Source organism: Xenopus laevis, chromosome 3L (assembly GCF_017654675.1).
Source record: "Xenopus laevis strain J_2021 chromosome 3L, Xenopus_laevis_v10.1, whole genome shotgun sequence".
In the NCBI taxonomy this organism is placed as follows: Eukaryota; Metazoa; Chordata; class Amphibia; order Anura; family Pipidae; genus Xenopus; species Xenopus laevis.
This window is the reverse complement of record NC_054375.1, coordinates 103,829,307-103,852,138: the sequence shown is the minus strand read 5'-3', so window position 1 is coordinate 103,852,138 and position 22,832 is coordinate 103,829,307. Positions and strand designations below refer to the sequence as shown.

The 22,832-nt window shown below is 36.7% G+C and overlaps 1 protein-coding gene across 3 annotated transcripts in view; it reads right to left on the bottom strand.

The window, feature by feature from the left end:
• thsd4.L (thrombospondin type 1 domain containing 4 L homeolog) overlaps positions 1–22,832 on the bottom strand; it is a 353,548-nt gene that overhangs the window by 99,447 nt on the left and 231,269 nt on the right. Inside the window, exon 1 of one of the 3 annotated variants that reach the window (XM_041586756.1) lies at positions 1,939–2,534. The exons of the other annotated variants lie outside the window; for them this stretch is intronic. Coding sequence (XP_041442690.1) covers positions 1,939–2,013 — 75 coding nt within the window. The 5' untranslated portion in view covers positions 2,014–2,534. Of the gene's footprint in view, positions 1–1,938; positions 2,535–22,832 lie in introns of those variants that run through there. 3 annotated transcript variants of the gene reach the window in all.

Here is a 22,832-nt window from a genome sequence, read left to right as displayed (position 1 = left end):
TACTCCAGCAGACTTCTGCACTGAAATCCATTTCTCAAAAGAGCAAACAGATTTTTTTATATTCAGTTTTTAAATCTGACATGGGGCTAGACATTTTGTCAATTTCCCAGCTGTGGAGGGGTTGATATCACTCCAACTTGCAGTACAGCAGTAAAGAGTGATTGAAGTTTATCAGAGCACAAGTCACATGACTGGGGGCAGCTGGGAAATTGACAAAATGTCTAGCCCCATGTCAGATTTCAAAATTGAATATGAAAAAATCTGTTTGCTCGTTTGAGAAATGGATTTCAGTGCAGAATTCTGCTGGAGCAGCACTATTAACTGAATTATTTTGAAAAAAAACTATTTTCCCATGACAGTATCCCTTTAAAATGTTACATTTGTTTTTCTTAGTTAATCTTGAATTGTAAAAAATGTATCTAAGTCCATCTGTCACATATTCTGGGGTCTCTGCCAAAAGCCAATTAGGTTTTAGAAATATTGTATATTTTTCTGGCTGTTTAGTGCAGGAGATCAAAGAGAAAATCCGGGCATTTCAGTAACAATCTAGATCTGAAGGTTGAGCTGTCAAAATTAGGACTGTCCCGCAAAAAACGGGAGGTGTGCAATTGGACAGTTGGGAGGTGTGCAATTGTTAGGCCCTAGGGCCCACGATCCGATAAGCCAGATATTGCGCACCTCAAGGTGGACATATCGGGGAGAGATCTGCTCATTTGGCGATCTCTTTATAGCGTAAGACGGAGAGCACATGTGCATGTATGGGACATCATTCAGCACCTCTGCTGATAACATTTCTGCACAACTACTTTACACAAAGAAGCTGAAAAATACTTTGTTCTGTGGAGTGTAGCGATTCCTTTACTGACAGAAATATAATATCCTTGGGGGCCAATTACCACAAAGGCTGCTGAGGTGTGAATCCAGCAATGCATTCAGTGACTTTAGGAATACTATGTAGGCTGCATCAGCAGCACACTGAAGCAACTAGTAAATGAGAATTCTCTACAATAAACTGTGCAGACCCACCTGCTTTGATACAATCCTTACAAAGGTCTATGTGCACACCCCACTTTTGACAAGTATTCAGTATGGTCAATAAGAGGGATGCCCCACTTGGCTAAACTGTTATATATACTCTGGCCATACACAGTGTTGTTACCTCCCAACCTTACTTGAAATGCATAAGTTATCATTCTTTTGCTATAGGTTTTATAGGTGCAGCATGTGGACATCCCTAGTTAGGATTTTTTAGGGTGGTAACTGCATCTTAACTAAATTGCATGTCACTGTTGTAGTCTAAACACACTAGTTACATATGTTTCAACAAAGGTAATTTTTTCACTAAACCCAAGTAGGTCAAAACTGCAGCCCTCCATCTGTTACTAGATTCCAACTCACAGCTTCCCCAGGCTGGACATCCCTCAACTAACTGCTCCTAAAATTAACCAAAACCACCTTGTTAACACTGACTAATGTTAAGTTGCACTACTTTGTAAGCAACGCAAACTCACCAGCTACCGTTCTTTACAAGTTGTCATTAGCTGTTCATTAGCAAAACTCACAATGACAAGGGCTTTTCTTTTTATAGGCTTATACATTTCACCACAGTTGCTCGGCTGCTACTTTTATGCCAAACTTTTACTTAATAAACGACACACTTGTCTATCAAATACTGTATGAACAAAATGTATCCTAATGAAATGTACCTGCATTCCGTAAAAAGAAACTTTTAAGCCAAGTCTTCTATCCATCTGGAAATCCATGCTGGCTGATGACAGATGAGTTAAGATTTCAAGTAATCAAAGAAGCTTCCTGAAAAGCATAGCTCATAATTGGAACAACTTATTCCCTTTACACGTGGTGGAATGATCTCTTTATCAGGTACAACACGGATAAGAATCAAGAGAAATGCTCCTATATAGAGACACATTGTCTTACCTCACCCCCAGGTCTTGCTGGTGTTGCTCCTTGAAAGTAGAAGAAAGTTACGATAAGGGAGCTGACAAACATCATTATCAAGTCAATGTCAGAACTATCCTAGAGGAAAGAAAATCCTTCTGCCAAGTACTAACAGCTAACAGATGCACATGTGCCTGTATATCTAAGCAGCGCAGCTCTGCGAGGCACTTATGCTAAGCGCTGAACTTTCTCTCTTTCTCTGTAGCTCTTTGACTACAAGAAGCTTTGCTTTCAGCCACGGCTCTGAAGACAACTGGAAAACTGATCCCCTCATGTAATGACTTCTCCCTGCTAGGGGAGGGGGAAGGAGAAAGCAATGAGCTAGGGGCTGTAGTTCATATAAAGCAAAGAAGGGGAGGGGCACGAGTGGTCCATGCCAGTTCATGCATCTGCTACTGCTAATAGGTAACTTTTAACGGTACAAGGAACAGACTGTCAGTGTGGGGTACTCATAGCGAAACATCCAGGCAATTAGCACATGGTCTTTATACAAGGCTTCAAACTACAGCAGCCAAGAGATAGGATCTCATTAGTTTATATGTTTTCACCCAGCTACCAAGTTTATAACTGTTATATAGGATGGGTCATAATAAATGTTTGTGGTACAAAACAATATCCAGAGCCTTCTTCTTTTATCCAGATAAAGAAGAAATGAGCCTAAGGCACTGCAGGAAGTCTACTGGCTCTAACATTCATAAGGGATCATCATCATTTATTTATTTATCTCCAGTTACATTAATGTATAACAAACAGGGGTCTTAAAATAATGTAACAAAAAGAGTAATAAAATAGGATGAGAGGGCTCTGCTCACAAGAGCTTATAACTTAAAGGGGGGGAGAGGTCAAACCAGTTGCCCACCGGCTGTTATTAAAACAAACTATTAACATTTAAATTGGACTTACTCTAGCATTCCCAAGCTGGGACACTAAAATTTGGAGTGTCGGATATAAATATTTAGGGGTGCTTTAAACCAAAAATTGAGTTCCAGAAAAAAACCTATGCTAATGGTCACTAGCATGGAATTATTGCACTGAGCATTCTGTACCATTCTCATAACATGTTAATGAGGGTGCAGTGTTTGTTTCACCCTTCTGTGCTATTAATAGATTGTGAATATGTATAGGGCATATTCAGAGCAAAGCCTGTGAATCCTTCTGTAAGTGGCAATATGCTGCATATATGTCATTTTTTTAACTAATTTGCCCTTATTTTTACTGCCAATTCTCTATAGCCCTGCATAATAGGAAAGATGGAAGTGTCTGGACCACAGAACTCCACTGGCAACTTTTTGCAAAACTGTAAGCCTTGTTTGCTGTAGCCTTTTTGGAAATTACTTTGGTATATTTTCTATTCTCATTATAACTGACAATATGATAACAACTAGTAATGGGTGAATTTGCGCCGTTTCGCTTCGCCGAAAAATTCGCGAATTTCGCGTGAAATTCGCGAAACGGAGAAAAATTCACGAAACGGCACCAGTGTCTCGTTTTTGAAGCCGGCGCCCGTTTTTGACGCCGGCGACCGTTTTTTCGACGCCGGCGCCAGTTTTTTTGAGAAAAAAATTTTGGACGCCGGCGAATTTTTGCCGTGAATTTTCGCAGGCGTTTCACGAATTTATTCGCTGGCGGCGAATCGCGCAAATTCGCCACGAATTCGCGCCTGGCGAATAAATTCGCCCATCACTAATAACAACATGATCCCGCATAAAATCAATCATCTATCAATCTATACACATGCATACTTGTGACATTCAACTTCACATTGTTTATAAGTCTCATCATTTCCTACAACTTGATCTATTTCTGAGTGTAATAGCAGCCATAAATGGATCCCGGCTCTTGCTCAATGTGCACTCCTAATAAACTGTTTTTTCATTGCCGTGTCGCCCAGTATATTCTGTGCAGGAGCCAGTTGTGGTTGAATCTATTCCAAAGGGACTGCATTCCTTACTAAATGATGAAACATGTGGATCAAGTTTTGCAACTGCATTACTGTTAGCCTCATTCAACTGCTCCATACATTCAAAGAGATATGGAGTCTATTAGTCGGATAGCTGTTATCCAGAATGGTCTGAAAATGAGCAATGCCATTCCACAATGTATTCTTTAAATAGGAATAAAATTACATTTAGATAGGAATTCCTACCTTATTCTTTGTTTCTCAGTAATAAGACAATTCCTAAAATTTGCTGATTTCATTTGTTAACACATTTAATGTGTTTTATACACTGCTCCAACTGACCCTAGGCTCCACTCATAATGAAAATGTGAATTGCTACAGCTACAACAGCTGAAACTAGAATGTCAATAGACCATGTCATTTATTTTTGGAAAAAGTTTCAGTTACAATAGAGTGATATTTGGTAGTATCTACAGTCAATCAAAATACCCTCCACATGATAGAATATATCATTTATGAACATACTACCAGTTGAAAATATATATTCAACATTTTCTACAGAAGAAGCACCAATTATTGGTGCAGGTATGGGACCTGTTATCCAGAATGCTCTGGACCTGGGGTTTTCCAGGTAACAGATCTTTCCATAATTTGGATCTTCATACCTTAAGTCCACTAGAAAATCATATAAACATTAAATAAACCCAATAGGCTTGGTTTACTTCCAATAAGGATGAATTATATCTTTGTTTGGATCAAGTACAAGCTACTGTTTTATTATTACAGAGAAAAGGGTAACCATGTTTAAACATTTGGATTATTTGATTATAATGGAGTTTATCGGAGACAGCCATTCCGTAATACTGTGGTGTACCCAAGTACCTCCAAAAAGCTTTAATGTGCGGAGTACAAAAATCAAATGTTTCAGAAGCTACCTGCCCCCTTCATCAGTGATAGTGTACACACTGACGAAGGGGGCAGGCAGCTCCTGAAACGTTTGATTTTGGTACTCCGTGCATTAAAGCTTGGAGGTTCTTGGGTACACCACAGCAAATGTTGTAGTCTCTTTTTTCTTCGCTGGTCCTTGATATGTTCGTGCAGAGCCACATGACTGGGAGCAGACAGGGCTAACAGGAAATCTTCTAAGAATTTACTACAAACCATGAGTGTTTTGAATCCTATTAACTGCGTCATTCCGTAATTCTGAGCTTTCTGAGTAATGGGTTTCCGGATAATGGATCTTACACCTGTACAACATTCAAGTGGAATGTAATCAATTTGCAAGCCTATTCTAATTTACCAGCCCAGTACAGCTTATAAACTTGTAGAAATTAATAGGTTTTCCAAAAGCCGAACTTATAAAGCATTGGAACATGCAAGACAAATAACAAGATATAGATATTTATTGATTATAGAGGACTTTTTGTTCAAGACCCAGTGATCAGTGAATGCTTACTCTTTATACTGCTCCTCTTCATGGATCATCCTCAGTTACTACCAGATTCTCAATATAAAAGGGGGGAATGAATTATTTCAAGGAATGATCAGTTTCTTCTTCCTCTCCCTCCTGTATTCCCTGCACACAATCAAGATTGTGTCCTTTTTCCACAACCCTTGTCAGCAGATGTCATTTTCATTGCAAACACAATAGCTGAACACACATTGAAAAGCGACGCATAGTTTTTGTCTAATGATTTCGTAAGTGGTCTTTGATCCACAGTAACCAGTAGTACAAAGCTTTTTTAGCCTTTAGGGTGTTTAAGAAAGAAAGTTGCAGCAGCTCTGTCTTTTCTCAATAAAGTGGTTTTTATAACATTCCTTTTTTGTGTTCTGTGAACACAGTTTACATTACTATATGTACTTAGGATAGAACGTATAATGGCAGAACTTGCAGTTCACACTATATTTCCCCTTGACTGTTACATTGCTTCTCTCCATGGAAAACCATTTATGCTCCTCTGCCATTTCAGCCCTCATATGAATAAACACCTGAAAAAGTATTTGAAAATTACAGGTTTTTTTTGTTCCACTGCTAAAACATTACAACCTAAAAACAGACTCTATAGCCAGTCACACACAATACTCCCTCTAAGAGGCTTTATGGATCTGAATTTGCTACAGTTCCCTTGGGTTTACTATACCAGTGTTTAAATATTTTGACTTCTTTAAATACTGAATACAACCAGACAACCCCGTGAAACACTACACATCACCATATTTAATACACCATATACTGAGTGCACTGAGTTTGCCAAGGACTACTAAAGAAATTGCCTCTCAGCCCACTCTGTACCTCTAAATGTCAAATAATGGTCTGGAATGTTCTGAAAGCATGCTTTGGTCATCATCAATGGCAGATAAAGCTATGAACTTTTGTTATTTTTCATTTCAGAAGTGTTACCAAGGGATTTGCCCAAGCAAATGTGTTCTAGTTCTGCTACCCTACTTGTATGCACTAATGTGTTCAACTAAAATGTTAAAACATTCTCCCCTTCCTAAAATGCTGGCAGTCGTATGGGTCCAGAAATATTTAAAACAGTGGCCAATTATTGAGATGAACTCTCTCAGCAGGCAGGGCCAAGGGTTTTATCAATGTCGGGATTAATAAGCCTTTTCTTCAGTTTTTCTGCAGTATATTAGACTGAAGATTTGTAATGAGGAACGCACATTGGATCCGCACCATTTCTTGCTCCCTTGTAAACACTTATGGAAAGAAAGTACCTGTATTCAAAATTTAAGCTTTTTTACTTCATTAATTGTTCTGCCTAACGAATAGCGTATGTTTACTGGAAATTAAATGGAACCCTCACCCTACTGTAGTCTTCCCCTTGACAACTATTTAAGCTTCCTAATAAAATAACATGTATCTTGTGCCATTAGTGCTGTTTCCCTGGCACCTATACAGTATATGTTTAATGTATACACCTAAAGTAAAAACTATGTTTTATGTTGTATGTATTTTTTTTAGTGTTTCAACACTCTTGATTAACATTCTATACACTTTGATAAGTTTTGTGCCTGTTGGATATAAATTTCATTTATAAAAGATATCTCCCCAATTCAAAGTCAACCAAACACTGAAGTGTCAATAAGAACAAATACAAGGGTAATTAACATTATGATAGTGCAGGTATCAGCAGCAGCAATACTTATTATACAATGGCTAAACTAAAACCTTGAGTAAGAAGTGGTGCAACATGTAGGTATGTTAAGGGGCAAATTTACTTAAGGTCGAATATCGAGGGTTAATTAACCCTCGACATTCGACTGTCGAAGTTAAATCCTTCGACTTCGAATATCGAAGTCAAAGGATTTAGCGCTATTCGTTCGATCGAACAATTAAATCCTTCAAAACGTTTGATTCGATGGATTTTAATCTGTCAATCGTACGATTTTTGTTAAACCAAAAAAACATTAGAAAGCCTATGGGGACCTTCCCCATAGGCTAACATTGACTTCGGTAGCTTTTAGGTGGCGAATTAGGGGGTCGAAGTTTTTTCTTAAAGAGACAGTACTTCGACTGTCGAATGGTCGAATAGTCGAACGATTTTTAGTTTGAATCGTTCGATTCAAAGTCGTAGTCGAAGGTCGAAGTAGCCCATTCGATGGTCGAAGTAGCCAAAAAAACTATTCAAAATTCGATTTTTTTTTTCTTCTATTCCTTCACTCGAACTAAGTAAATGGGCCCCTAAATGAAGGACAATCTCTGCTAGTATTAAGATGTATTGCTTGCATCCCAATTGCACTTCCTCAACTCATAATTTGTTCCATATGATATTTATATATCATATGTGTATATATATATATATATATATATATATATATATATAGATTTGGACTTAAACATCCTAAGCATGTGCAGCTGTTGCACCAAGAATTCGTTTTTCATATGGCAAGATGAGGTTACTGTTTTTCTCTTACAAATAACCATTAACATTTTGGCCCTGCTATTATGAAGACCACCTGTTGGTTGTAATGAAGGTCTGCTCTACTTGAAAGTGTAATGATTATATAATATTGATTAGATCTCAGTTGTCTAGAGGTATTGGAGACTGTACAAAACTTCCCCCTAAATAGAAAAGCATGCCTTATTCTAGTTAATATGATTGCCCTGCAACACTGGGATCCAAAGCTCAGTTGTGACCAGGGCACTATTTTCTATGTTCTCACCCTGTGCAGGTGCTACAGATCTCAGTTTCGTCATAAGGCAGGTGCTGATAAATGTAAGCACCTGAATGTCCCATAGAGTCAGAGATTTTGGGAGAAAGCTGTTCATATTTAAATAATTACTTTTTGAAAACAAAGCCTAGTTATTGGCCTAGTTAGTGTTTAGTTCACTCTACCAATCTTCAGTACTGACTGATTAAATAAATATTGAATACTTACTTATTTATATTTAGATATTTAGATCTCAGGTCATTTTGCCTGGTTATGTACTTTTCAGAAAGAGTCAGCACTTTAGGATGGCAGGCTGTTGTTTCTCCTACTCAATGTAACTGAATGTGTCGCAGTGGGACCTGTATTTTACTATTGAGTGCCGTTCTTAGATTTACCAGGGAGCTGTTATCTTATGTTGGGGAGCTGTTATCTTTTTACCTTCCCATTGTTCTATTGGTATGCTGCTGAAGGGGAGGAAGGGGGGGGGGGTGATATCACTTTAACTTGCAATACAGCAGTAAAGAGTGACTGAAGTTTGTCAGAGCACAAGTCACATGACTGGGGCAGCTGAGAAACTGACAATATGTCTAGCTCCATGTCAGATTTCAAAATCGTATTTTAAAAAATCTGTTTGTTCTTTTGGGAAACAGATTTCAGTGAAGAATTCTGCTGGAGCAGCACTATTAACTGATGCATTATGGAAAAAAAAAAAAACATTTTTCCCATGACAGTATCCCTTTAAGATAAAATGTAGTTCTCAAAATGGCTTTACCATGGATCGTGTCAAATACGGTTTTAGGTGTATTAGGTTGAAACTTTTGGGTTCCAGTAGATTTACTTGGAGTTTGCCAAAGTTTTTGATACAGTGTCACATAAATGTTTGCTTACTAACAAAGGATCTGTTATTAGACATTCTGTCTGTGCATTACAATACATATCAGTTCTCTATCCATATACAGAGAGTGCCTGTTGCATTTTGGGTTATAATTGGGTACACTATTATTCAATTGTTTATTTATTATAATTATTTAGAGAAGGGGGTTTTAAGGAATGAGTCTGTGTTTTTAATACAATACATACAGGACATTTAAAGTCATATTGAATGTGTCAACCTTGCTGGTGGTTCTAAACAAACTGGCAATTTAGGCAGTAATTAGCAGATGACATTCAGTGCTGATGAGTGTGGTATTTAAAGATTTGCTGCTCATATCTTTTGTGGTTTCTAAGGTGGAGAAATACTTGATGGAGAAGAATCTAGGTAACATATGCAGTGGCGATCCTGGACCCTGTGCTGCCCTGAGTCGTCTTGTGGCTGCCACCCCACTTCTTCTCCCTGTGCTCACCTTTTTGGTGCCGGAAGGGGTTCAGGGGGTTCTGATACTAGCACAGGAACCACAATTGAGATCTCTGCGCTAGAGGATCCGAAATTTCCAGGTTGAAAACGGGAAAATGTGGCTCTTAAAGTTACCTGAGATGCAAACCAGCAACAAGGCCAGCAAGATATTGTATTAAAAGTGGTTTCGATTCAAGGGAGGAATGGGTTTTTCTTCCATTTACACAGCACTGGTAAGGCCCCATGTTGAATATGTAGTGCAGTTTTGGTGTCCATTGATATATGAAAATAGTGCCATATGAAATAGAGAAAAGTTACTAAGCTAATTAAAGGCATGGGTGGTCTATGTAAATATACAACTAACCTGGATGTTCCAAACAGACCTTTACAAAATCATAAATAGGCAAACATTAGAAATTAAAAAAAGAATCCTGATGCAATTATGGCTATGTATTTCCTAAAATATTTCTTATTTTCAGTGTTTGCCCATTAGGGGTATGCTTACTATACCTCCTAGCATCATTTTAAGTCTAACACTGTGAGGCAATATAGAAACATGCATTGATGCACTTGTGCTATAGATTGCTCACATGGGTGGCAGATTTAATATTTTGGTTTCTTTGGAAAAAACTCCAATCTGTAATGCAATGTCATTCTCAGGAATAACAACCAACCAGCAGAGAAAGTGCAGTTGTGAAGGCCTCATTTTTGTATCCCCTGCTGTATAACACTTTTATTAAAAGTAGACTCTGTAGAACGACATTTACAGCACATATGAAATTAGTATTTTCCAGAAGTCATTCTGAGCATGTTGCAGTTTGCATTAGCAGCAGTCATATAATTCTTTGGTTTTGGTAGTGTGTTCAATCTACTATTATTTCCTCTAATTTGATTATATCCCCTTAGCTTCGACATATTCAGTTAACACTTTCTAAAATAAAGCTCTTCAACTTCATAAAAATCTGATTCTAAAATGACCACAGTCTATACTACCACCTCCAAGCAAAGAACATAAGTGGAACCCCTAAAGTTTGCAGGGAAGAGTAAATTACAGAATTATAGGAAAAGATTAAGGCTGTGGAAAATTGGAAACACAATATAAAGAAGACATTTTTTGGCAATTAAAAAGGGTTGTCATAGACTGTAGTAGTGAGCCTGTGCAGTATTGTAGTAATTGTAATAGCTAATCAATTGCTATGTATCAACGTTTCCAATACCATTATATTATTATCCATTATGTCTGTGTTGGAAAAATGTAACATTCAGGGGAAGACTATCATGTACTTATTTTTATATTACCACAAGTGTGGCACTTCACAAACAGACACAGGAATAAATGTTTACAGATGTTCTATACAATAAAATTCAGTAAAGAATGCATGATATCACTGCAAGAAGATCCCTGCCAAGAAGAGCTTACAATCATGATTGGGAGGAAAAAAATACAATCGAAAACTTTATTCCAACCTATATATTCACCCCTCCTCCCTAACATGGGATAGGATCAATGGGTGGGCGGGCGGGGGGAGGGTCAAGAGTTTGTTTTTTAATGTTAGAAGAGGTTTTTTTTTTTAAAATAACCCAAAAGGCATTAAGGTAAGTGAAGAAGAACATTATAACACAAACCATATTATGTTTTTGGAAAACTTTTCAACATTTCCATGACTAATTATTCATTATACTTTAGACTCAAACTAACCAAATGTATTATCTCAGCTGGCATATTGATCGTTGTTAGGTTACTACAGACAGTTAAATATATGAATATCATAAAAATCCCCCAGATGTAAAATGTACTTATTTTTTATGTCAACAAGTGTATATTTGTTAGCTTTTTTTGTGCTATGCAAACTTCAAAGCCTTAAATAAGGCTTATATAAAATGACTCTCCTTTAGCTGTGAAAATGACGGCTCTAATGCAGGAAATGGAATAATAACTCAATATATTTGACTTTTGTTTTCTTAGTTTTACGGGCGGTGTGGCTGAAATCCAAGCTGCATTCTAGAAATGCTTTTTTTGATCAGGGAGCTAGTAATATTGTTAAAGGTGCTGGATATGTTGTCAAATAACAATTTAGTTTCCATTTATAACATGCATAGAAGTTTTATGGGAGGTGTATAGAATGAAAGCAAAGTACTGATGCTGGGAATTAAAGTAAAGTCCAGTGATAAATGAGAAATGTACCAGCTTCAACAGAACTACATACATGTAGATGTGAATACAGTGTATGCTATAGTTATACACATGAAAAAAAGGAACAACTCATATTCTGCAGCCATATTCAGGCAGCAGAAAAAAAGGCCAAGAAGTTCAGCAATTAATGTAAGGCTGTCAGGTCAATAGTGGTTTGTGGTGAGGGCGAAAACCTGTGAGACCCACAGTTCAAATTAACATCCTAGCTACAGGAGTGGGTCATGGTATAGATTAGTCACCTTAACACTGGGGCTCCTGCTGCTCTTGCTGTAGCCCCTACTTGTTTTCCTGCAGCTATGACCCTAATCTGAGTGACTGATCCTGTGTTATATAAACTGGAGTATAAGGTTTTACTTGTGGAATTTGAACTCTACCTGTTTGTGACCTTGCTCATTACAAATACCTCAGCCTCTCTCTGAATTTGTATAATTTCTGTTCTTTGTCCACTCAGTCCTTCCCTAGTACCAATCTGGGCTCCTACTGTTCCTTGCTAGGGACTCATTATTACATCAATACCTAATTCTGTGGATACTCCACTACAGGGTCACATCTGACAAAGAAAAGGCTAGGTTAGGAGGGGCTTACAAAAATGAAGACCATAAATTAGTGAAAAAGAATTTTCAAAAGAAAGTGACAACCAGTAAATATCTGTATGTAATAAAAGAGAGGCCAAAGTTTAAAACAGCTCTTTTTAACAGATACCTGTAAATGTGAAATTATGGTGCTGTAATTACTACAAATGAATACTTTGTGTACAGAAGCAGCTGCTGTTGTGAAAACACATCTGTATCCTCCACAAATTTGATCAAGTGGAGTCTCTGGGTAGAAAAGACAGTCAAACATGTAACAGTACCCATAGTACAAACACTAAACAATAATGATACTACTACTAATAAATAATAATGAATTTTGAGTTATACATAAATTACAAGATCAATTTCAAAATGTTAAAATAATTAATTTCATTTCATTAAAAGGAGGCATACAGCAATGGTAAAAACCCACCTAATATTGTAGTCAATAATGAATAATATATGGTGCTGGTTTTACTCTGGGCTCTTAAAATCAAGATTGATCTTTAATGGCCCATTTATTAGGGCTCTCTATAGATCTGCTACTGTCCCTGTTTCAAATAAGGGTTGGATGTGTCCTAATGGTCCCTGCCAGAAGCACAGTAGGGGGGTGGATATCCAATCGTAGCCTTACAGTCACACAAGCAAAGACAGGCTTCAGTTCCCTATCAGGCCAGTGTAGCTGCTGATTGGTTCTATCCTACAGTGATGTGTTCTGAGCACCATGGCTCCCCTGCACAGCCTGGGCAAGGAGGCAGCAGGAAGTGAAAGAGATGGACAGGGCTAGTGGGGTTTTGGGGAAATTGTTCAATAAATCAGCCCCAAACACACGTTTTAGCACACTCCTTCTATAGCTACAGGAGTATCATGCACTGGCAGATTCTTATTTTTACACAATATGTCTTCTCTAATAAAAATTTCTTTCATCAGGGGAAATGTATTTGTACGTTTACAACACCTTAAAAACTTCATTGTATTAGTGATGCACGAAAACTAGGATTTGGTTTGAAATTAAGCAGAATCCTGGCACTTTTTCAGTTCTTAGGATTTAGATGGGTCTCTGTCATTCACTTTCAAGCGACCTTAATTTCAAGGAAACAATTCCTATTGCTAAAAGGAATCAAGCACGGTCGAATAAGGGAATCATTTCTAAATAAAAATTTGGACAGTAGTTCTCTAGATGTCATATGAAGGACAATCAAGTATTGCCAAATTCAATTCCTCTGAAAGAACTATGTTCAACCAACTGTTTCTTAATACCCAAAAAAAAGTATTTGAAAAGTTGCTAATCATTATTAAATGCAGACTATGGGAAGAATGAAGAAACCATTTCCTCAAATGAAACAACATTTTAAAAACGGTTTTGAAAAAATTGTTGAATGAATGTCCAGGGAATGGACTGTGTAAAACAGTACAGTGGAATGTATATTATGTGCTCTAAACACTAGAAACAACATATTTTGAAGGATTCAGAGCAAAATGTTGCTTATCATGCTGGTACGTGTTTCAGGTATGTCCAAAGATAAAGTGACTAGGGAGTGGGCACCTATAAACAGTTTGTTTGCTCTCTAATAGTATTGCACTGTGGCCAGCTAGTGGATAAATGCAGACAAAAGGGCTTTTCCTATTAGCGAAAGTAATTCTGTCTCGTTACTGAGTGTACCATAAGTACACAGGGGAAATAAAATGACACAACAGGAATAGTATACAAACAATATTACACAGGCCATATAGCATAGACGAATGTCAAATTCAGTTTCTCAGGCTTGGTGTTTACCAATGGTTTTCATTTGCTGTAGTTAATCTGAAATTTTAGCCCCGACTTCACAACATTGTAGTTGAATCTCATGCAATTTAAATGGCATTTCCATGTCTACTGCATGTGACCCCCCCCTTACGGTGGCCTTAGACAGAACAATTACGATTTTTCCTGTGACCATTGGTTGCAAGAAAGATTGTTTGTTTTCAATACAGACATTTAAAACTGAATTGTCTGATATACAGCTAGAAACAATAGAATTCTGACTGTATCTGACAATTCAGAAGTGGCTGATATTCCGTGGCCTTCAACGTCCCCCAATCAAAATTTTTCGACCTGGCTCATTGACGAGCCGACCAATATCAAAGTATTTTGCCGATATTGGTCGGCTCATCTTGTGCCATACATGTACTTAATATGGTACAAAACTAAATGTACAATAATGTCTGTGCGTCTATGGCCACCTTCACATTACCAGTACAAGTTGCACCCATTTGTATACTACTTACTAAAAGAGCAAATCTTTGCATCACTTGTACTTGCAACAATATTTTACAGACGATATGCTGGAATTCTAGAAGAAGTGTTTGCATTAGTGCATTAAATCAATGGCAAGCTGCTGAGAATTTATATACTTTGCACTACTATAGCAAATGAGCCATCTCATCCAGAAAATCCTAATTTCCAAGCATTCTGGAAAACAGGTCTCATGCCTGTATTGAAAACTATTTTCAGGTTTATCTTAATCTGTTCAATATTTGTTATTTTGTAACTACACTGGATTTATTTCCTGACATGTTTTAACTATTACTGAGGTTAAATTAAAAAATACGTTAAGCATCTCCAATGGCAATTTGTGCCCTAAAGGCACTTAGTAATGGGGTCTGATTTGAGGGGCTGGGTCTGGTGCACCTGGACCACTGATTCAATTTATTGAGTTTATTTAAACAGGTTACTTGTGGCACGATCCCATTTTGTTGCTAGAAATCTGGGGACCACAGACACCAACAGGAAAATATTTTACTTCTGTATGAAAAAAATTTTTTATATAGATGAAGAGAGAGTCATAAGACTTGCCAGTCCAGTTCAATGGCCATACATTCTGGCTCACAGTGTAATATTTCACACCTTATTGGTTATTTTATGTCTTTGTTCTTTACCTGTTCGTTACATTTTTGTGTTTTTATTTTAACTGTGTTCAGCCACTTTAATTAAAAAATACAGCAGATAAAACAAAGGGCAAGAGAAAAATCATTAGCGGTAATAAAACAGAAAAGAAGACAGTTAAAGATTCTTTTTAAAACATATTGTAAAAATGGTTGAAATCATCACAGGCAGCATACAGTGTTTGAAATAAGATTTGTCAGAACAAGGTTTATTATGTGTGAACATTAAAGCTGTGGATTATTCCAATAGTTTCGTACTCTTGTCAAATATTATCTGGTAGAATCTGCTTTCCAAGTCATTAATTTATTGGGTGCCGTGTTCTATTCCTGAAACAGATTCTACTCTTCTTTTGTCGATTTACATAAGGTGTAATAAAATGACATGCTTTATAGGTTTATGAGGAAAACAGAATTAGGTTTCAGCTTTAAGAGGAAGTACTAATCATATTGCTTCACCAGGCATTTCCCCAACTGTACTGGCCTCTCAGACTGGGTAAGGTTATTATCTGGTCTGCTACATTTCAGAGCAATAATACCCCTAATCTATGGGCTCAAGCACACACATATATGAAAAAAGAACAATAGTGCACAGAACAATTTGGTGCTCAAACACTAAATCAAACACAAACTAATGGAATGATTTATGGGGAGAAAAGAGCAAGCCAGAGTACTTTGATGGACTGGCTGGCACAGTTACCATACCTCAATCCTTTTTAGCTCATGTGAGAAGAACTCCAATGTAGGACTAGATAAAAATGCCCTACAAATTGGTTGCACTTCTGTCAAGAGCAACAGAAGGTGTGGGTAAAATGTAACCTGGATATCCTCAAACACTGTCAGCTACAATGCAAAGCTGGAATTGCAGCTTTGGAGGCGTCACAGATGAATGTAAAAGTTGGTGATTACAACCCTTATATAAGAAAAAAGAATATCTGACCCATTTAATGCTAGGTGATAGAAAGTATAGATTTCTGATAAACAATTCTGAGTGACTACAAACTTTCGAACACTAGTGTATGTCTCCTGTTTTAGCTGTACCCCAAATTTAGAATTTTACAAGATAATACTTTAATAACACAGTTTGTCTGAACATGTTTCATACTTCATGATGCATAGGTTAGTTACCACTGGGACATAAATGGTTTACATGTCTCATTCCATAAAGAGTATTAAAAGCCTCTCCATTTTTAGGTTTAAGGCCAATGTGTGTAGCATGAGGCTTGTGAATACCTTTTATGTACATGCATGTCTTGCATTGTGTTCTTACTCTAGCCTTGATGGTTTTCCATTTGATTTATGATCCACTGGCACAGAACCAGCAGATAAAAAAAATGTTCTCCACTGTTTTATACAAGGACAGTGAAGGCGATGGAGGAAAAATGTTTCTGCAAATGTTTCTCTATGCATCCAGGCTGGTTTTCCTAGTCACAATGTCTCGACCAACAACTATTCATGCATATGGCCCCATTGAAAACCAACAAGGTTTATTTTTTTTGATCCACTGGTAGGCAGGCCACCAGTGGATCATAAACGTGACAGATTGTGAATCATAAATGCGATGGGTTGTGAATAAGAACAGAATGCATAAAAATTAAATAACTGGAAAAAAAATAACTATAGAATAATGAAAAATAATTTTAAATTGAAAATAACCTTTAAAAAATGGAGATCACTTATTTAAATTTGCAGTGCAAAGAGCCAACAAAAAACAGGAAATACTTTCCAAATCCAAAGCAAATACAAAAATCCTTTATGTTTGCATCTGGACCAGCATATTCCTTGACTACATACGTAACCTGATATTTAACACCTTTTTAATAGAGCGTGCAGTTTATTTTTGCAATAGCAAAAAAGAAACTATAAAAACATATGGATAGGTGCACTAAATAAAACTATTCTACCATTCCTGTTATGATGAAAGTGTAAAACCACAAGAACAAGATCCTGGCTGGTTATGTCATTGAGACATTAATTAGGATTCATAAGTGATTTCTTTGTTTCACTTTTACTCAGATGGTTATTAAATCCATAAGATGCATTATATTTGCAGCCTTGGGAAATGCAATGTAATTGTCAACACTCCCTGACGGCTCATTAGGGAACTTTATAATTTGCACATGGGAGGCAGCCATTGACAAAATATAAAAATGAGCTTGAATAAAATATAAAGGAAAGGCTTCAGATGACATAATAAAACCCCTAACAGGTCATATATTCATGATCTAAACAGTTTTATTACATCAATCAAATCATCCCTTATATAAATACAAGAAAACAGTACTAAAGATAGCTTTGTACAGTTCAAATGAATGCTTTCACAAAACAAATAAAGACATGACCCATTAAACACACACTAGAGTCTCTTGAGCACTGCATGGCATTCCCTTGCATGCCCATACACAAATCTAAGGGATACTGAATTGATATTGAGAAAATATGTATTGTGTATGAATACCCTGGTACTTCCATATCTTCAAAATACTTTGTTTAAAGTTTATTCTATGGTGACGCCAATAAAAAAATATACAATTGTCCATGAAAGCCAAGTTGCAACAATAAGGAACATTATATGTTTTGAATAAAAATATAACCGACAGATACAGGTTTTAACTGGAAGAGAGTGGTCCATCCCAGTCCATTCATATACAGATGTAACCTAGCATTTACATACCCCTTTGGTGGCATTGTTTGGCACAGGTGTCATTTCATTAATAAGAAACCATGTTAAGGATTTTTATGCAATATGTTTCTCTAGAGAATGGTTTCCCTTTAATTACCTTTATACTACTTGCTGAACTTTTCAACCCTTGTATATATCGAGACAGAATATACTAGTTCTAGTCAGTATTTGCTTGTTAGTCTTAAGAATTCTATAAATGAAAAAAGAACACACAATATAAATTTACAGGATCATGTTTTTTACATGTCTTAATTAAAGCAAATAAAGCTCTCAGTCACCAAAGTTGCACAAAATATTTTGCAGTATTTTTGCAGCCCGCCCCCAACCCTGATTGCCAGCAGTCACTTGGACAGAGGGTAAGGCAGGTGCTTTTTGCCCACCCAGCCTGGAACCCTGTGCAAGCAGCAAGATTTCAGGGGTACCCTCTAGGGTACCCCGTCAAAATGGTTCTAATTGGGCTTGCAGCTTCTAAGACTGGCCCTGACAGTTCAACAGTAAGAAGTAAGGATCAGTAAAGACGACTTGGCTTCAGGTGCTAATGTGCATGCCTTGGCTGTCTTGATTCATTTACATAAAATTATTTGTAACCACTGCCAATATGATCAGTCACCCACCCCCTTTCTTCTCTAGACTCCAGGATCACTTAAACCAACAATTAGGTGAACCCTTATTAACATTGTTAGCTCATTTTGTTTTAATTGTGTAACGGTCGGCACCCAACACCAGAACAAACACCAGGCACCCTGGTCTCAGCTCGTGCTTCACCAGTAGTGTGACCGCCTTTGGGCCTCGGGAGGAGCCCTCGGCTTACTTGGATGCCACCTGGACTTAAACGAGAGGTGCAAGATGAGGGTTCTGGATAGGCAGAGGGGCACGACTGTAGAGCAAAGTCTTTGGACAGAAGGTCGTAGTACAAGGCGTGAGGCAATAGAGTAGTCAGATCAGGCCGGGTCGAGGCAGGCAGAAAGTCAGCGTAAACAATTCAGGCCGGGTCTGGGCAGGCAGCGTTCAAAGTGAGGTCAGGCAGGCAAGGGTCAAAACCGGGAGATCAATCAGATGGGATGAGGCAGAATCGGAGTCAAATAACAGGCAAGGGTCAGGTTCCAGAGATAGGAGTAGTAAAACAGCCAGGCAGGGTCAAACACAGGAATCAAACAGACTAGAAGCTCAGCACAAAGTACAAGGCACCAGGAACAAAACCTATCACGGGCAACCATAAAGTAACCAATACCCCTTTAAATATTTTTGAATATGGCGCCATTGCGCGCTGATGTAATAAGTCAGCGCGTCTGCGCCTTTAAATAGCGAGAATGCGCGCAGTGCGCACACTAGGGAGGAAGCTGGCAAGAGGCGCGGCGGGCGTCCCCGCCGCACCACTAGACCACCAGGGTAAGAGTTCCTGACAAATTGTCCTTATTCTGAAGCAGTCCTCCATATCGGATGAGATACCAACAAGACATTAGAAGGAATAGTCTGTAAAGTGTCTAACGGTTTGTGGGCGAATATGTGGACCAGGTGGTAAAAAAACTTTTTTGTGTAATATTCTTTACTGAATATGTTTGATAACTATTGGTAGAAAGCCATTCATGGAATATCATTTTATTATAAGTGGAGGCTACCTCCAACCATGAGTTAATCTGTTGATATGTCCATAAATTATGTATTAGATTTGCTTTGGGACCATGATATCTAAGGCATTTATTGGAGGAAAGGTTTGACATTTTATATTGTCTATCAGGAGTTAGGTATGAGTTGTGAAGAATTTTCATAGCCATTACCTGGATTTTGGTATGAAATGGTATGAAATTTTCGTTGATGGACAAATTGTACATTTAAATGATTGTTTCACTATAGGCTTGGTTGTACGATAACAAAAATATCTTTTAAAAATCGACATGTTTTTGGCTAACATAAGTTTTGCTGGTCTTTTCCTGTTGAAAGATAGGATTGTGCAGACCTGTGGGAAAGTGTCCATTTCCCAACCACGTTAAATATATAGAAACATATAGGGATAAACCACAGAGTGCCATGCTCTGTAGGCTGTTTTCTTGCACAGTATATGAGATAACTGCAAGTGGAGAAGATGATTCAAGGAAAAGCTTTCTGTCAAATGTTGAACTAACTTTACCATAGTCTCTATTCAGTAACCAGTCTCTTACATTTCTAAGATGTGCTGGCTCATTGTATATTTTAATGTTGGGGAGGTTTATTCCTCCTAATGATTTTGGTTGTTTTAATTTTTTAATTTGATAGTACTTATTCTGGAACTTTTTTACTCCAAATAAATGTGTAAAAAATGCTGTTCAAAAAGTTTAAATATTTTGCCTTGATACAATAAGGCAACATTTGTAATGGGTAGAGTAGCTGTGGAAAGAGGAAGCATTTGTTTTTTTAGTACAGGTATGGGATCTTTTATCCAGAATGCTCAGGGTTTTCCTGGTTAATGGATCTTTCAGTAATTGGGATCTTCAAACCTTAATTCTACCAGAAAATCATGTAAACATTAAATAAGCCCAACAAGCTCTTATCAAGTACAAGGTACTATTTTATTATTACAAAGAAAAAGGAAATCTACTAAAATTTTAAATATTTGGATATAATGGAGTCTATGGAGTCTATGGGAACGAGCCTTTCCATAATGTGGTGCTTTCTGGATAACGGATTTCTGGATAATGGATCCATACCTTTACCTCATCCTACTGGTTTATTTATTTGCCTTATTCAAATTATTTTCTTTTTTTATCTTCTTCAAATGTTCTTTGATCATTGCTTCAACCTATTGTTTGTTTCTTATAGTTTGTTTTCCCTCTTATTTCTGCACTTCTATTAGCATTTTCATCTACTCGCCACTGTTATTATTTTCATTTTCTTATTCTTTTTATCTATAATTTTACTTCATCCAACTGTAATTTTCAGAGCCAAATAAGCCTCGATAGATGGACGATAGCCATACAGCATAAAGACACATCCAAATGGGCTCTCAGAATATGTAATTAAGTGTGTGGCCTATTTAGCTTAGCCAAAAAAGAGCTTCAAATCTAAGATGACTTATTGTTGATGCTTTTTGACTGACCTGTATTAGTGCGGGGGGTTTTACTATCTTTTTCTTTTCTTTCGAATAATTGTTAACAGTAATCCACGCCTCCGACTCTCTACGAGGTAATAGCATTATTAAATTTAAAAGACTGCCTTCCTTCCTTGTTTTTTGACCTGTATTATTTGTAATCAGTAATTAATATTGGCAATTCTATTATAATCTAAGTTGCAAAATGTACTTTAAGAGAAATAATTAACATCACATTTAAAAATATGATACATATATATTCACACACACACACACATATATATATATATATACATATACACACACATACTAAGTATTGATTACATTTGATTTATTAGGTTGAATAGTACTGTACAAACGGAAACTGTACAAATTCAAATATTTGCCACCTAAAACCTGCAGAGTTTGTTTACAAATCAATGGCAGAGATCCATTGAACCATTTCAATATATTAATTGCCTACCTTACATTCGAGGGAAAATTAGATTTGAATTTTCTTAGAATTTTTTGGTCGGGACTATTCGATCTAATATTAGACGTTCAAATTTTTTCTTTGACAACCTGCCATTCGAGTTGTGAATTTATTCGAATTTATTAGAGTAAAAAAATTCATATAAATTTGATCTTCAATAAATCTGCTCATACGTGTTGCTAATAGCAACCGTTATTTAAGCTTAGGTAAGGGGATGGGGTGTGTACTTCCATGTCGACTTGACTCTGTTGGTGTGTCAAGTCTCTGTGGTGAAGGACACGTCACGTCCACCTGTTCAAATGCTTTCTTTTATGCTGGTGTCTTTGGACACAAGGCGATACTGTAACAGAGTCCGGCTTGAGAAAAGGCGTGTGAAGCCCCAGAAATGTCGTATGGAATTCTGCACTGATAAGTTTTGCAATGTGGCACAATGAACTGATACACCTCGATTTTCTGGGATTTCATTTGTAATATAGAAATAAATACTAAGTTTTATTTTTTGGAGTGTGACTCTGTTGGACAATTTGTGTGTATACATGGACTGACTCACCATAAGTAAAACGCACCCACAGAAGGTATGATTATAAAAATGAGTTACTCTAGCTGATTCTGTTGAGTGTGGTAGTTTTTGTTGCTTTGTAAATGGCTTTCCTGCACCCAGACATGCTGTGCCTTCTTTGTGAGTGCTCTTCCTTTTCCATATTATATATATATATATATATATATATATATATATATATATATATATATATATATATATATATATATATATATATATATATATATATATATATATATATATATATATATATATATATATATATTAATATGATCCTATTTTTTCTTTTGCCCACACAGGACGGTATTCTAAATGCTTACTTTATGTTTTAGTGGTCCTATTTAATCTATTTATTCTACTTTACAATGCAAAAAACATCTGTGAAGTTAAACCACAATTAATTGTGCCGGGAGATGGGAAAAATATTTAAGCAATAAAATTAATGTCGACTGTAACTTAATTTAACTTTGTCAAACAATAAAGAAAATAAGTTGCTATATTCACAGTTTAAAACAGATATTAATCCTATAACTGCTGGAAAATCATTAATAGAATGATTAATAAAATCCAATTGTCAAAAATAGTATTAAACATCAACTATAGTTACAAAAAATTTAGTAGGAACATTTTATAACGAATATATCTGAAGAAAGAAATATTACTGTTATCAATTAGGATTCCAAAAAAAGGTTGAATTTTGTTCAAGTTCCAAGCCTAGATGGCTTACCTTTAATGTCTTACAGAGCATGTATAGAGATACTTATGCCAAGACTAAATGTGACCATAATATATACTTGGGAGATTTGTACCTCCTGGAAATCCTTCAAGGGCATATCAGTTATACAAGAGGAATGGACAATCCCTTCCAAAATCCTAGACTGCAGGCCAATATAACTCTTAGACTGTGACCTAAAGTTCTATGCAAAAATTCTGAAAAGAACACCACAGGTTCATGTGGAAAGAGATTCTTTCAGTTTGCCAATGCCCTCTACAAAACCATTGAATTAAAAATAACA